This window comes from Erpetoichthys calabaricus, chromosome 13 (genome assembly GCF_900747795.2).
Source record: "Erpetoichthys calabaricus chromosome 13, fErpCal1.3, whole genome shotgun sequence".
NCBI lineage: Eukaryota > Metazoa > Chordata > Cladistia > Polypteriformes > Polypteridae > Erpetoichthys > Erpetoichthys calabaricus.
Window position 1 is genome coordinate 763990 of NC_041406.2, and position 15348 is coordinate 779337.

General features: G+C 43.9%; 1 protein-coding gene across 1 annotated transcript in view; it reads right to left on the minus strand.

Annotated features, from left to right (window-relative positions):
- Nucleotides 1-15348, minus strand: part of osbpl10b (oxysterol binding protein-like 10b) — a 96487-nt gene that overhangs the window by 45244 nt on the left and 35895 nt on the right. The window contains exons 6-7 of the mRNA XM_028817850.2: nucleotides 13230-13437; nucleotides 3654-3793 (exon numbers count right to left, since the gene is read on the minus strand). Of these exons, the coding sequence (XP_028673683.1) occupies nucleotides 3654-3793; nucleotides 13230-13437 (348 nt within the window). The remainder of the gene's footprint in view (nucleotides 1-3653; nucleotides 3794-13229; nucleotides 13438-15348) is intronic.

A 15348-nucleotide genomic window follows, 5' to 3' on the forward strand; every position in this document is an offset into this window, starting at 1 on the left:
AGGTCCTTTGGTAAAGGTTACTTTACCTCACCTCCTGCTGTAAAACTAATCCTGTGTGAAGAGGGTTCAAGATGTGCTGCCATACGCAACACAAAATCCAGTTCACACAGTAAGTCTTTTAATGTGTTGACAGGACACATCAGTCACACAATCAAACACTGAATTCATGGTGTCCAAGCAGTTCAGAGTGACGCCAGATGTACTGCACATCTGTTCAAAGTGCTTAGAAAGCAGAAACTGTCCCAAAATTAGATGAGAGGTGCATAAAAGCAGAGGGGTCCACCAGCAGTTGGTACCCAAGGTTAGAGGTGCGCTTATACTTGCCAGGAGCCTTTCGGTTTGAAACGTCCAATTTCTGAGGAGATTTTTTGATTTTGTCCTTGTTTTAAAACATCTGACAGCACAGTAGTAGCACCACCACTTTGGGATCCCGTGCTCCCTGTGCCTTCCACCCCACATCTAAAATAGCCAGTGATTTTCTGTGAGTCTACACTCTGTTTGCTCCTCATATCAGATTTGTGACTTTAAGGCCATGTCTCATTTGAAAAAAAAGAAAAGTTCTTTGTTCAGGTGGTCTTACTCACTAATGACCACACCGGAGAGAGGAGACGAGTGGCAAGTCAATTAGCACGTGCAAAGAAAAAGCTCACAGGAGTCTGGAATTGTCACAATATTGACCACATACACTATTATATAGTGTCTTTTATAGACTCCTTTCCAATCTGACTATTCGTTTTTATTAATAGCTACACAGAACTATCCCTATTTGACAAAGTTGTTCCTGAGCTTTTTCAGGCACGTTTGATGAGCTTGAAGGTAAGGAAGTTTTTCTCACTAATCCTGGCAGTGGCGTGGGGAGACTTGTGGCCTGTTGCTGAGCAAATGGCGGTAAGCATTTCACTGTACTCTGTACACGTAGACGCTCTGAAGTAGGGCTGCACGATTAATCTTTTTTTTCTCATGATAACGATATTTATGACCCACGATCAGTTAATAAATATCGTCGCGATTTTACAGTATAAAGACCAAACTGTTTTTTATGGGCTGCGTTTACGGATTGGAATGCGTCACTATGACGTTACTGCGTCTAGATTGCAAGCGCTTTCTGAAGCAGTAGAAGTTAATAGCAGCAATAACAGTCAGTCAGAATAAATATATGATGGCGGAGCAACGTGAGGAAGGTGCAGAAGTGCGATCGTTAGTTCCTAAAAAGGGGTCATACTCAGTTGTCTGGAACTATTTCGATTTCGAGGAATGTGATGTTGATCAGGTACGAGTCTTGTGCAAACTTTGCTCCTGTTCCGTCCAAACGTCCCAAGGTAACACAACAAACCTCATCAACCACCTTAAAAGCCACCACAAAGTACACTATCAAGAATTTCAACGACCGAAGGCACAAACAGCAACAACAAAAAATTACCAGCCATCCACAACACAGACAACAATATCAGGGACATTGTTCAACGCAATACCATATCTGCCGAGCTCGCAAAGACACCGGGAAATAACAGAGGTGATCACGTACCATATAGCCAAGGATATGTGTCCAATAACCACCGTGAGCAGTGAGGGGTTTAAAAAAATGATCGCAACACTTGATAAAAGATATAGCATTCCCTCACGCAACCATTTTTCCAATGTCGCGCTGCCCTCGCTGTATGCGAAATGCCGAAAAGAAATAGAAAGAGAAATTCTCAGGCTCAGCCTTGAATATTTTGCTGCCACGACCGACTTATGGTCAAGCAGAACTGCGGAACCGTATTTGAGCTTGACAGTTCATTTTATTGACAGCGAGTTTGAGATGAAAAGCAAGCTTTTGCAAACTTCGTTTTTCCCACAAGACCATACAGCGGAGTTTATTGCAGTGGGCCTCAAAGAAGCGATGTCCGCTTGGGGCTTTGTGGAAGAAAGACTTGTGTGCATCACAACGGACAACGCAGCTAATATGATTAGGGCAGCATCTGTGAATAACTGGCCGAGGCTACACTGCTTTGGTCACAGACTTCATTTACCAAAGGAATAAACGTCATTATTAATCGTGATAAAAATTTTGAGCAAAATAATCGTGATAGTCATTTTTTCTGTTATCGTGCAGCCCTACTCTGAAGGCAGACGTAAAATATGCACGTCTGGAGACAACTAGTGACTGGGCAGGAACAACGAGACGCCTCACTGAGTGTCACATTTCTACACCAGTCCAACGCCTCGTGAAGGTAGGGTGGTGATTCTGAACAGCAGATCAGTGGTGCTTTCGTACGACACACAGCAAGCTTCTGATTACGATGAACCGTCTACAGCTGAAACAACCACTTTGAAACATATAAATCTGCGTCGCTTGTGCTGGGGCACAGTGCAGGTTTTAAAAATGCTAACCCTAACATCCTTGAAGAATTACGCGAGGGCTCATGAGAGTCCCACGTGGATGTAATATTGAAGAACAGGAGGGGAGTCCCCATTAGAGAGTCACGTAAATCGTACAAAGAGGCAAGTGGGAATATCTGGGGCTGAGTGAAAAGGATCAACTGGAGCCATGCCCTTCTGATACCAACAGCTACATCTGCTTTACTTAACAACACACCACGCCTGTAAACTTGGACTGTTTTACCCATGTGGTAGAGGCAGCCCTGCACATGTGAATAGGGGGTGTCCTCAGAGCGCCCATGTTAGTTGTACTTCCTACCCAAGACTCTGGCTGGTGCCATCACTTACACTGTTCCCCTCTTTTGCCCTCAGAAATAAAGACTTATGTGTGATGACCAATGATGTCACTTCCTCTTCCATTACAAGCTCCACCCTTCTGGCCCTGGTGGGGGGGGGGGGCGGTTATGTAACACCGGCCTTGCCAGAAGTCATCACTCAGATCAAGACTCGTGACCGACTGAGACACCATGGCATTCTGCACTCTGGCTAGAAGCTTTTTTTTTTTTTCAATTCTGGTTTATTTATTGGCTTTTTCACCTCTGCCAGTAAATTCGGGTCCAGCGGGTGGTGCCCCCTGCACTTACATGACCGTGACATTTTTCAAATGTTATGACATTTACCTGAAAGCTCACCATACAATCAGAAATCGCACAAAGGTTATCATCAGTTTGGTTTTGTGTGTTTTGTATTCTTGGGTCCCTTTTTATGGCCAACCCTGATGAAGGCATCAGAGTCCTGAAAGGCTTTGGCTGGGATGGACAAATCGGGTTGTCTGGTCTTAGTGTGGAGATCATGGCTTTACAGGTTTTGGACATTTTGATTTTTAACACCATGAAGCTGAGGAGAAACTACCTGCTCTGCCTGTGTCTGAGACGTTTGTGAGTAAGTGGAGGCTCTCGTGCTCAAGTAAAATAAAAAGAAAGTGGAGACGGAGTGATTGTCGACTTCTAATATATGATGAATGACCGTTCATTGTGTTAACTGTATATGGGACTGCAGCTCGTTTGGTATAAGTGTGAAGCTTTGTTAGCAGATGTTTTTAGTGCCCATACTAATCTGCCAACTGAACCATGAAATGCATGAAAGCCTGCCAGCTACTGTGGCCAGAAACTCATCATATCTTTGTTGTCCGTGATGTCACAAAACCAACCACCACTAATTCTTTCCTACATCAGAATCTGACAAAGTAGAGAAATGCAAAGCTCTCCATTCAATGGCGAGCCACCGCTTACCTCAGCCGTGCACTGAAGGCCTCTGCTGGTCAAAGCAGGAGATGGTTCTGCAGATCTCGTGGAAGGAATTTGATTTAAACTGCCATTCTTCAGGTGCTCAGCAGAATAGGACTTTGGGCCCAGCCATCCAGGAACGCCGTCTGCAACAGGCAAACACATTCATCATGGGAGGCACAGCGTGAAGAGGTGCTTCTGCATTTGCTCTGTGAAGATGTCCCGTAATGGTCGTTCATTTACTTGTGCCAGTGCAGAGTCAATAGGCACCCTTAATGTGGTTGGGATCAAGTTTTCCCAGTTTCAACATATCAATAGGAATATTTCTATCGGTTTATTACAGAATAATTCCCTCCCAACAACCCCCCATCTTGTGATCTGGCATCCCATTCTGCCACTCACCACCACTGTAAGGACAGAGGAACTTCAATTTGAAATCATTTACTGGTGAAAGTGATCAACTCCCAACAGCTCTGGTTTACCACCAAAATGGGGCTAATTGCTCAATGATCACTTGGTGGTCTTCCACTTCCATAATGTGGCCCTAAACTCTCACTCATGGAGTCACTGAAAAATTAACACAAATATCACAAGAATGTGTGTAATGTTCTATGTATGATAGACAGGACATACAGCCATGCACATCACCGAGCTAGCGAGCATATCATGCGTCTTCTCCCTTTTACTGCACTCATGTGTCCTTCAGTTCTGCACCAGTAGCTGACTGGGTTTTATATACGTTTACATCTCAGCCTCCAGTACCGATGGCAGTGTGGAGTGGTTACTGGAAAAACGAGCAGACGGTGACCTGTAAAGAAATCGCCATAAGTGGACGCTTGCCCTTTAAGTGAGGAGGACCAAAGATTTAAGACAAGGTCCAGTAGTCATACACACACCCCAGCGGAGAGCGGAGAACGGCCACGTGTTAACAAAACTGTCACATGGTGTCTGTGATGAATGAATGTGTGTTGGATTCTTTTTTCACTTTAGCTTATTTCCTCTATGAGTTGTTTTACTTTTATAGTTTGTCCTGCTCCACTGACAGATTGAGGAGATCGTTCCTCCCCCAAACTATGCGACTCTTTAATTCCATCTGGGGGGGTAAACGTTAACATTTAACATTATACATAGTTATTGTCTGTTTTTCACCTGCATTATTATCATTCTTTAATTTAATATTATTTATTGTATCAGTATGCTGCTGCTGAAGAATGTGAATTTCCCAGTGGGATTAATAAAGTGTCTGTCTGTCTGTCTGTCTGTCTGTCTGTCTATCTATCTATCTATCTATCTATCTATCTATCTAAAAATAAAAAATACAGTTGGGGACCTCTTGGTGAAATCCCTTTTAATAGAGAAAAATGAGAAGAAAATATGAAAATGAGATTGGTACTGTCAGTAACAGTGGTCTGAGTGGGACCACAAGAGTGCGGTCGTGTTATATAATGGACACCCCAGAAGGGTGTAAAGGAAGTGACGTTAGTTGGCTTCCTGCCGATCTTTGAGAGTGTGAAGGAAAAGAGAGAAGGAGTTAGCATAAAATTTCATGTGCCCAAGCCTGTTTGTTATCCAAGTCCCTCTGTGATGATTCAGGAGATTCTTGATGATATGTGCCAGTCCACCCAGCTTGGTATCATCTGCAAACTTCACCAGCCTGCTCTTTATATTTCTATCCAAATGATTTACATGCATTCAAAACAGCAACAGCCCCAACACTGACCCCTGTGGGACACCACTCTTAACTGCACCTAAACCTGAGAAGTCACTTGTGTACCCCCCACCACCACCCTAAATGCCCACATGTTTCAGTTTGACCACAGACCTATCTTATCAAACAACTCCTGAAAATCAGCTCCTATGCACCTCTCTGTTCATCTGCTGTCGTTTCTTCCATCATATCAGTGAAGCTCGGCCTTCTCCACCTGCACTCACACTGACTGTTTTTGTCAGGTACCGCTCTATCGTTTTCTTAATAATGCCTTCCATTAGTTTATCTGTGATGCATGTTAAATTCACTGGCCTTCACTTGGATCTGCTTGATCTCCGTTTTATATAACAGGATGATCTCTACTGGCCACCAGTATGAAATGTTTTGTTAGAACCAAAAACATGCATGTTATAGGACAAATCGCTCAGACGCCACTGATGTGGCAAATCATAAAGTGGTGGCGGCCAAAATAGTATCGAAAATAAGGAAAAAATTGAAAACAATAAAATCACTGAACTAACATGTGCACTAAGGGAAGTGGTGTCTTGACTAGAAGATGCAAATAAATTAAAGAATGAATAGATATACATCTCAAATATAAGTGTGTTGATGAGTTAGCAAGATTTTACAGTGACAGGCAAGAAAGGAAAACAACACGGGGCAGGAAGCCGTGACGGGTCTCATGATGAACACGAAGAGCTATTTATGGAGCCCTTATAGGTCAACCTGCAAGGGTTTGCTTCACTCCTCAGTTGATGTGTGGGCAAATGCCAGTGCCTGGTTGCAGTAAGCGGGCACCTAAGAGCAAGCAAAGCACCACAGACTTGCAAAAGACAAAATCGTAGAAACACAAATGACGAGCAGGGTGAGCAAAAGAAACCAAAAAGGAAAGTAAGTTTTGGGGGTTGGGGATGCAAATGGCATACGTCTCTCCTGTCCATACAGGCTACTTGCTGTTACTTATTTATTTAGATTTCTTTGTTCTGCTCAACAGACACCGATAAGTTATGCTGCTGCAGAATGCAATGATATCCTGTCACCATGTAACTCAGTTGGACTAACTATTGGTGTTGTTGAATTGGCACCCAGCTTTGCGTGTTATCTTTGACACCAGCCTGTCTTTGAAAACACACATTACAGAACCATCTTAAAATATTAGAAAATGAAGGAGTTTTATACGTATGGACGATACTGAGAAATGTGTTTGTTTATTTCTAGCAGTGTCATGAGGATGGTGTAATACAATGTTAAGATAAAAATGTGTACATAGGAAAAAAGTTTAGAAACCAGTTGTTGCTCAGGCCCAGTTATGATCCTAACCAGATCAGATAAGAACTTTTACATGAAGTCATTTAGCCCCCAGGTGGATAACAAATCCAATACTGACTGGCTAGCTGGTCAGAGAGAATACAGGTGACAGAGGTGAAAGGCCATTGACAGAATGGAGGCTGGTGACTGAAATGACAGGACCTGAACAGGTCTGTGCTGGCCAGCAGCTGGACTGGGGAGTTGTGCTGGTGAGCTGAATCATTGACACCCCCATTCGTGCAAGTGGGGTGACAAGGATGACCGGAATGGATAAACTGAGGCTAACAAAGGTGCCCAATGTCTCTCTGCATCTCTCTCAGCTGGTAAATTTAGTGCAGACACCATTTTGTCATCCAAGGGCCAGTGCAGACGAGAGATCAATCAACATACTAAGACAGAGAGCCACCTGGTAGTCTAAGTATGATAAACTAATTATTAGCCTGGTCGTACTAATATTACTTTGTCAACACTTCTCTTTTTATTCTGTTTATATATGGGGCACAACTGGAAACCTTAAATTAATCGATGAATGAAAGTGTAACTTTATCTCCCATCTGTTTTAGGCATTCTTCTCTAACTTCCTGTGATGTGATCATTTCTGTCACAGGCAAATCAAATCCACACGTTCACTGCACTGGTGGGTACCCGTTGTTAGGACACCTGATGGTTGTAATGGGCATATCTTTGGAGATTGAGATCTGAGTACTGTGGTGCAATTGATCTAAAATGTCCTCCGGGACAAACTTTGTCTATCTGAGGTGTGGATATAAAAAAGTTTTATTTGCTTGTTAAAAATCTTCATGGTTTTGTTTGTATGTGTTTTGACCTTTTGCTTACTTCCTTAAATTTGTTTCTTGCTTGTTGTTTTGGCCTTTCCTTTGATCTCCTGGTTTTGACCCGTTTTGATTTCACGTCCTTCACCCTGTTAATCCAAATCTCGTCTGCCCTGCACACATAACAGCCTGGAGTTATACGGTAGATTTAAAAGACAGGAGGACTTATTGAACTACAATAGCAGTCCATCCAGACAGAGACAAGGCTACTCAAGAGTAATCACTGAAGGGCTAAACATGGGCTTTGGGGGCATTCTGTTAAAGTCTACGTAGCGGAGTCTAAAATGGGAAAATAGGGTCACCCAAGGACCTCAACATGACAAACCAAGTAAGATTGGCCACTGCATTGTGTTATTCCCAGGGTGTTCATATCGTTCTTTCTGCAGCTGTCAGTTAATTCAAAATGCTGCTGTATGAATCATTACAAGAACTAGAAGTTCCAACTACATAACCCCCATCCTTGAGTCTTCACACCGGCTTCCAGTTACGTTTACGGCTAATTTCAAAGTCCTCTTTCTTGCAAACAAAGCCTTAAGTGCTTGAGGCCCTGTTTATCTATCTGAACCTATCATTACTTACAATCCAGACTGCACCTTAAGATCTGAAGACCCAGGCCTACTGAATCCAAAGTACAATACAAATCCAAATCATATTGTGTCATTTCATTTACTGTTCAATTCTGCTCTGTACTTATAATATTTTTATTTTACTGTTATACTGTATTGAGGATGACTTGTGTTCTGTTCTGTGTATTGTGTTGTATTGACCCCCTTCTTTCTGACACCCACTGCACGCCCAGGTGTCTACCTGGAAAGGGGTCTCTCTATGAACTGCCTTTCCTGAGGTTTCTTCCATTTTTCCCTACAATAGTTTTTTGGGAGTTTTTCCTCGTCTTCTTAGAGAGTCAAGGCTGGGGGGCTGTCAAGAGGCAGGGCCTGTTAAAACCCATTGTGGCACTTCTTGTGTGATTTGGGGCTATACAAAAATAAATTGTATTGTATTAAAGATTCATAAAATAACGGCAGGACGTCAGGTTTTTAGCTCCAGGGCACCAAGGTTGCCTGCTTATATAAGATATGAGGCTGAAGAGTCATGAATTTAGTGTGGCATATGCTAATTAGAGCTGTTGATTGGCTAGGGTTCATAGTATTGTCACATGTACAGAGTACCATTAAATTCTTATAATAATTATGAAGCACTGCTAACCCTGGCCCACTCTGTTTCTCACCATGATGTCCTGCTGTGCCCACATGGTGCCACTGTTCTACTGCCAAGCTGTTTGCCTGCCCATGGAAAGACATCTGACATATAGGGAGCCTTGGAATTGATGGATAGAAAGATTCTGTCGTCATATTAGACGGCCCAGCACAGACACTACAGTAGAATGACCAGCAGGGAGTGGGTGGCCAGTTGGCCGAAGTCTCCAGGACTCTGACTGGGCCTGACTGTGGACCCCCCAGAGGTTTTCTTTCCCTCATTGATGCTGCTGAGTGAGTTTGTGTTCCTCTCCTCTGTTGCCTCAGTCCCACTAGACAGACATTGTGAGCCTTCATTTATGTTAATCAGTATGGAGCTGCTTACGTTTATTGTGTTTAAATTAATTGGAGTCTTTTTGTGTACTCACTGTGTAATTAGAGCTTAATAACGCTTCTGTAGTGCCCATCACTGAGAATGGGCTCACGTGCAAGCACAATTACAGCAACAGGCTGAACTTTTAAGCTGATGTGTCCCAACTAACATATTCTTATGTGTGTTAAATCTAGTGTCCCCTTTTTAACACAAGGCCTACAATGGTGATGACATGCTCTGCAGGGGCACAGGGTAGGGGTTGGCATTCCTAGATGCATTGTCTCTCTTTCTCTAAATTTTAGGGCCCTGGTGGCACCTCAAGACCAGCCACCCTTTGAGCAACCCTGATCCCTCAAGCATAACAAGAGACAGCAATGCAGAGACAAGTCAAAGCAAGCGGGGAAACCTTTTTACATTTGTCGTGCAGACAGCCGTGCAGTGCAGAGCCAGTCAGGGTGGGCATGGGGCGAGCAGGGAGCCTTTATACTTGCTGTGGAAATTGTCCTTCTCCAGACTACTTGCCTACACTGCAACACGCCGTAACTGCAGACATAAAGAAAACAAAACATATGAGAAGCACAGAACCTGATGCAGACCACTGTCGGGGGGTACAGCACACGACAGAAGAGTCACAAGCTTGCTTAGGAGGACACCAGGAGCCTCCTTCTGTGACACTGGGAGGGGTGCAATATACGATAAAGACTCATTTGTGCCTCACTGAGGACAGGCAGCCGGTGACAATTCAGGAGTGCCCTTCTCTTGGAACAGAAGTACAGGTGCAGTGCACCCAGTGACCACTAAGACGCCCTTGACCACTGAAATGAGGACCTTGTCACAGCCATGAAGTGCTGGGGTGGGAGGCGTGGTGAATGTCTGGTCACGCCTGATAGCCACAGCAGGTAAAATGCACAGCAGTCTGGCTAGAGACTTAGCCATATATGGGGCTTGCATAATTGAGCTGGCAGAGGTATGGGCACAGAGTGGCAAGGACCATCAACAGAACATGTCCACCTGGACAGTGAAATGTCAATAGGCACATATTAAATGGTGAAATATGAAGAGCAAATAGCCTTCACGCCACTGGAGTCAGCCATGACATATCCAAAAAGGACCGCTGACTGACACAAAATTCCGTGCTGATGACATTCTGGTCGGTGCCTGTAGGGGGCTCTCTAACAGCAGTTGTACATTTGATCCCCTTGAGGGGAAGCTTCATGGCTTTGCAGTAGTGATGGACATTTTAATTCACTTTAACGGATTTGATTTTTAAGTGACTTCGTTCATTTGTTTCATTTCATTTGTTTGATGCCACAACAGAATCGAGGGGAGGTGGCAGAGAAAAACAAAACACTTTTGGTGCCTTCTTTGAATGACTCGCATTGCAAATACCTAATAAAATAATTCTTACACACTTCTATATAATCTGTACATTAAACATGCTGATAATTCATATCGTATAACATTGTCCTGATTGACAGCACACAGCATGAGTAAAGAGTTAAAATGCATAATGAAAACAAGACGATCTGTTCAAGAATCAGAAGTGAACAAGACTCTACAGCTTGTTTGAAGATAATGATGCAGTGTACAAATCACATGCATGAGAATCATACAACTCATTCTTGGGTAATGATTCAGTTGGAGAGTCCCATGACTCATTTGTAGATTATTATTCAGTTTGTGAATCAAATAAACGAGAACATGTCATTTGTTCTCGGGTAATGATGCAGTGCACAAATGAAATGAATGAGAATTGTCTGAGTCGTTGCAGGGTAATGAGAGCCGTGTGACTTGTTCTCAGGTAAGGATTCAGATTGAAAATCGAATGAATGAAAATCATCCGAGTCATTCCTGAGTAATGATTCAGTTGGAACACCAACTGAACGAGACTCATCTGATTTGTTCGAAGATGATGATTTAGTTCATGAATCCAACGAATGACAGTCTTGCAACTCGCCGACTCGTTGGTGGGTAATGATTCAGTGAGCAAATCAAACAAATGAGAACCACGTCCCGTGTCCTCAATTCAGTTCACAAGTCAAATGAATGAGATCTGTGCTCCTTGTTTGTGGGGAATGACTTGCTTCACAAATAATTGTTAGAATTCAGCACAAAATTTTAATGAGGTTGTGCAACTAATTTGTTAAACGGTGACATGAACGTATTAATTTAATATTATGTTTATGTATTCTTGCTTAAAACACTCCACATTGTACATAACAACAATTTACAGATACAGTGGAACCTCAGGTCACGAGCGTCTCGGACCACGTACAAATCGGGTTACAACCAAAACGTTCGCCAAACTTTTGCATCTGTTCACGACCACACAGTCGGGTGACGAACAAGCCAGTTTCCCTTCCAGTTTGTATGTGTCGATGATTTCCGCATGTGTTCAGTCTCTGCCTGTGCTTTGTTTTCGGTCAGATGTGCGTGCTTTCGCTGTGAACTCTTTGTGCTCTATTTCGTGTGCCTTTGCATTAATTTTGCAATTAACTATGGCCTCTAAGCAAGTGAAGAGTGGTAGAGTTGATGAGAAGAAAGGGTTTGAAGAAAATTGAAATTGAATTAAAGAAAGAAATTATTGAAAAGTATGAGTGTGGCGTTCGTGTTACTGATCATACCGCCGAGTACAAGAAGTCAAAATCTACGATCGACTTTTCTAAAGCAGAAAGAGGCCATTAAAGCAGTTGATGTTGCAAAAGGAGTTACAGTGTTAACCAAGCAGAGGCCTCAAGTGCTGGAAGAGGTGGAAAAACTGCTGCTAGTGTGTCTGAACGAGAAGCAACTTGCAGGGGACAGCGTAAGCGAGGCGATGTCATGCGAGAAAGCCAGGAAGATTCATGGCGATTTGCTGCAACACTAACCTACGAGTGGCTAGTTCTTCCTCCTCACTTCCTTCATGCCAGAACTCGACTCATGTAAGGTTAGTTTTCTTGGTTGTTTATGGTTAGCTTTTGTATAAATTAAGGATTTTTCAAATTTTCATTTTTTTCCCTGTGCTTAAAACTCATTAAAAAAAAAAAGTGTTTACAGCGATCGGTTCGTAAGGCTGTTAGCGTGAACTCCTGCAATGTTAGTTTTCTCTGTTGTTCGATGTTTTTATATTTAGTTTACTATTCGCTGTGCATTCTATGGTATAATTAACTATTTTTGTGCTTAAGAATCATTAAAAAAAATATATTTACATACAGTTTGTACGGTCTGGAACAGATTAATTGTATTTACATACAGTCCTATGGGGGAAATTAGTTTGGGTCACAACCAAATCGGGTTGTGACCAGAGTTTTGGAACGAATTCCGGTCATGACCTGAGGTTCCACTGTATAAAGGTGTTCTTTCTCTATTGTACCAGTGTGGTGAACAAGAGAGCGATTGGTGGCGGAGCTCTTGTTTGTCGGTAATAATTCAGCTCAAATTTGAAAGAATCAGAATAAGTGAAGGAGAATCCTGAATCAGACAAGCGATACTCGCACATGCGATTTCCACATCTACCTGCAAAATGAAAGCTGCTGCTGACGTCATAAGTGTGCCACACGCTTCTGCTGGGCAGCACTGAACGGACTCCTTTTGTGCTCGCAATTTGATTCGTATGGCTGATTGAAAAGAGTCCTTCAAAAAGAATAAATTGTTCACAAATCACCCATCACAGTTCTTACAAGCTGAAATCTGATTGAAAAATTAAATTAATAAACATCAGTCTAACGGTTATGCAGGCTTTATGCAGCAAACACACAGATGAGTTTGTCTACTGGAAGAAACTCGACACTCGGAAGTAACGACGACTGAAGCGCAAACAGCACTTTCTTAGACACCGAGACCTGCAGAATTACAGGTGCACCAGCCATTTCCAGAGATGCCTTCTGCAGGGGCCAGCCGCTGGTACAGCGTGACTTGTGTGTAATTTTAACAAGCGGTGCTTTGTAAGAAGACTGGAAATCAAGAACACAATGAGGAAGGCCACTTATGGTCACAGTAAGAGGGCAGAGAACACAAAGAATAAGAGCCAGTGCAAGGAGCCGATACTGGGCAGCTCTTTAAGGGTGCAACGGCCGTGAGAGGAGCTACCTTAAATACTTCTGACCAGTCAGAAAGAGTCTGTTGTACCCTAGCAACCAGAGACCCCGCTAGCTAAGTGTACGTGAAAGGCCGGTGGACGCTCACCTGGAGGCAGGGTCTTGCTGTGCTGGGACGCCTGGCTGACGTTCTGCTGTAAGATGTTGAGACACTCGCCAAGGCAGCTGAGAGTCGCGGCTGAGGTAGCTTTCAGAAGCAGCAGGTCTTGGTCCAGGGAGGTAAGAGGGCCTCGAGTCGGCAAGGCTTCTATAGAATGGACGAGGCTCTTTTGCTGCCCCTCCGCTTGACTCATTATCTGATAAAGAGAAGCACAGTAAGGCTGTTAGCATCTCCATGTCAATTGTGTACATGAAAGTCAAGATAAGATAGACCGCATAACCTGACAAGTGTGCCTTGCATTTGCACCTCCACATGACGAACTGCCTCATTAAATCCTGGGGTCCCTACAGAGAATAATTCAGCAAAAATCAGGAGCTACAAAGAGACTGCACTTAGTGGGACACAATCAAGGAGATCCGTGGTGAGGTTGAACCTGATCTGCTCTAGCAAAGTGGGCAGAAGGATCAGAAGACAAAGACGTAGCCAAAGAAATGAGACGCAGTCAAAAGCAGAAAATCAGTTGTAACTGGCGCCACAGCCACACCACTAAACCAAAATCAAAAAACACGTCAAAGCACTCATAAAGCTGGAGAAAGCACAAGTGCAGTAAATGGTGTGACCAGCAGGGGGCATAATAGCACCCTGAATCCCAAAACACGATGACACCAAGGCAGTCCTGGACAGGTTTGATCCTCCAGTGCAGCACACAATTACAGTCATTACTTCTCCTCTGTCTTCACCCCTCTCTCCAGTGAGTTTTGTCCTACGGCCTCCTGACTCCAGTCCCTGAGAGAGACAAGACGCCTTCTTTTATGACGGACCTGGCAGGACATCTGGTACCATGGCAGTACACTGTGGATGCATTTCTGGGCCATACGGAAGCTCAGTAAAACATTGAGTATTTCTCTTGGCAGCACCCAGCGACCCCGACAGGGCTACACTTTTAAACTGTAAGTCCCAGGCAGCCCTGTGGGTGACCAAACTGGGAGTATGCTAGAAGAACACTGCCACCTCTTGTTGACCCTGATTTTAAGCCTCCCTAAGTCCATCCATTATTCCTTTTTCCCCCGCTGGGATTGGAACAGAAAAGCGTCCTGGCCAGAATGTATCTCAATCCAGATGATTCTTATGGCCTCATGGCTGTGCAAGGCATTGTAACCCAACCCAGCCAGGATGATGTCCGTCCATCCATTATAGCATCTACAATAGATAGACAAGTATCTGCCATCACAGACGATGCTATGTGAGCTAGTGACGTCATGTGACACGATTTACAGGGGCAGGTGGGGTCTTGTATAGCACCTCCCCATACAAGTGATCATTTCTATGCTTTGCTATTTGTCCTCCTGCTGGCATGTGTGGGCAGAGAAAAAAAACATGGAAGAGAGAGACCACCTGTACACGTCCATGACAAGAGACTTGACAGGTGGGACTTCCAGTTAGTAGGCGTCACTTCTTGGATTGAAAAGAAACTTGGATGAATTGTTCTGTTTTCAAAATGCTAGGAGGAAGAACAACAACAACAAGCAGAGAGAAGAAATAAAAGAATCGGAACAAAACGGACCAGCAGCCACCGACTTGTGGACCCTCCAGTGGTGAACAGAATGGGTGGGCTGTGCTCATTTCAGGTTTTAGCCAAGTGAAGGACTGAGTTTCACTCATCAGTACTAATCAGTGAGTGTGTCAAACTTAATGACTGCTGTTGCTGATCTCAGCACTGTGAGGAGGTCCGATTACACAACGACGGGTGGCAGAGGATGACAAATTACACGACTGCCTCATGGCTTTTCATCACACTTTCAGATTTGCCTGCACGCCAACAGCCAGTTAACACGCAGAGCAGTGTCCTGTACAAAGGCTTTCCAGGTATGGCGAGTTCAGCCTCTCATTTTCTTTTCCCATTTTGTTGTGGTGCGGCCAACACGAGACATCTCTCCTTTTCATGTGGTTCAAACCCCCCGCTTTCATTCGCTCCATTACACTTCCACCCGAGCACTCCTTGGCTCTCCGCTCTCACACACACAGATTCAGTCAGGGCGAGTCGCAGACCAGTGTGACCGAGTCACTGGGGGCTTCGCCTAGAAAGGAAGGGCCTGAAGGTACAGAA